This window comes from Cryptotermes secundus, unplaced genomic scaffold (genome assembly GCF_002891405.2).
Source record: "Cryptotermes secundus unplaced genomic scaffold, Csec_1.0 scaffold2458, whole genome shotgun sequence".
Classification (NCBI taxonomy): domain Eukaryota; kingdom Metazoa; phylum Arthropoda; class Insecta; order Blattodea; family Kalotermitidae; genus Cryptotermes; species Cryptotermes secundus.
In genome coordinates, this window is record NW_019736442.1 from 439,150 (window position 1) to 440,830 (window position 1,681).

At 42.1% G+C, this 1,681-nt stretch overlaps 1 protein-coding gene across 5 annotated transcripts in view; it reads right to left on the bottom strand.

Moving 5' to 3' along the window:
• The window catches only part of LOC111869987, an 89,414-nt gene that overhangs the window by 72,467 nt on the left and 15,266 nt on the right, over positions 1 to 1,681 (bottom strand). For all 5 annotated transcript variants that reach the window (XM_023861892.2, XM_023861891.2, XM_023861893.2 and 2 more), the window contains exon 3: positions 71 to 258. In XM_023861892.2, coding sequence (XP_023717660.1) covers positions 71 to 258 — 188 coding nt within the window. The remainder of the gene's footprint in view (positions 1 to 70; positions 259 to 1,681) is intronic.

Below are 1,681 nucleotides of genomic sequence, written 5' to 3' on the forward strand. Positions count from 1 at the left end.
CAATTTCATTTTGAAAAACAGCAGCAGGACTGTTGCTATCTCATGGCTCTGAAAGGTAACACTTTCTTACCTCTTACATCCTCCTGGGCTTCTGATTCGCTTGAGAAGAGGGTGCCCAAGTCAGGGTCAGGAAATGGGCCTTGTTCTGGAGCTGGTGCACCTGTGTCCAAGCATGCAATGTCATCAAATCCTCCAGGGGGTGGCAAAGGAATGGGAAAGTCTCCTGGAGGAGGGCTGACGAAAGTATTCCCCTCACTCCTGCAAGATGCGAATAACAGTTTGATGATATGACATAGAGCTGAATTCAAAACTAAGAGTGAGGAAGTGACAGTTAAGTTCAATAACAGCAGAAAAGCAGTTTCATTTGCCAATTTCCAGCATAAGATATAATCAATGTAGAAATACCATCACAGACACTCTGTGGTCACTAACAACTAACCTCAGTACCCAAACAAAATGTTGGATCAACTCAGCCTCCTGTCCAATGGGTATTGGAGGTTTGTCGTCTAGGGATATGGCAGTTGGGGCATGAAACTGTCCATTCACCTACACCTAGTTCTAAGTTTAAGAATGCACAGAGCTATACCTAAAATCCCCCATGTGTATTCATGGGACTTAATCATGAAGAAAATTTCACCTTCACCTTTTACACTATGGCGTGACCCTCCTTTACTTCACTCATATACATGAATGACACACTGAAAACTGAATCTGCTACGTCAGTTACTCTTTCTCTTTAAGCCTTTGAAATGAGTTTTAAACACATTCTGTGAAACTGCCGAGTTCAACTCTATATGTTCATCTGCCTCTCCACATACCCACATGTCCTCTAATTCAATGGCAATAATATTACAAGACCCACTGTTTTGACAGCAGCATGATAACTGTTAACTCCCAACCATGAGTTTACTTTTAAAACTCTTTAAAATTAAAAACCACATATCAGTAAACTGATTTAAAGGAATAAAAGTGAAATCAGTGTTTGAACTTTGGGTATTTTCTCAACACATAAGACTTAAACTTCAGCACAGTCTGAAGTCTACTATGACACCACAGCAAGACTGGAAAGCTGCAATGTGTACCACAGGACACACAGTTTCCACACATACAGAGTGGGGCGCAGAAACTTCCTTTTCTTGAAGGCGAATAAAAGAAAAATTATTGCTGATAGACAAAATTTATGTTTAGCTAATGAAAGAACATACTTTAAAGTTTTAAATCATGTGGTTTTAAACAAACTATCTTGAAGGTGGAGGCCACCATTCTCTATGCACTGATGCAACCGTTTCCTGAAGTTCTCCTCTGCACGTTCCAACATGTGCACCGGAATGTGGGCTACTTCCTGCCGAATAACATTCTTCAGCTTAAGCAGGTTTGTGGGGCGATGTTTAAAAACCTCTGCCTTGAGGTATCCCCATAAAAAAAATCACAGGGCGTTAGATCAGGTGAGTGCACTGCCCACAGGATGTCACCTTGAAGCGAGATGAGCTGTCCGGGAACTTTGCCCTCAAAACTGTCATCGAAGCTCGGGCTGTGTGGGCCATGTTACCATCCTGTAGGAACCAGACATTTCCTAGATGCATTTCTTCAAGAGCTGGTTCAAAAAAGATCTCACAATCGAATGTCGAACTGCCTCCACATTTTCTGGCGTCGTAACGGTCCGATGTCGTCCTGATGATTT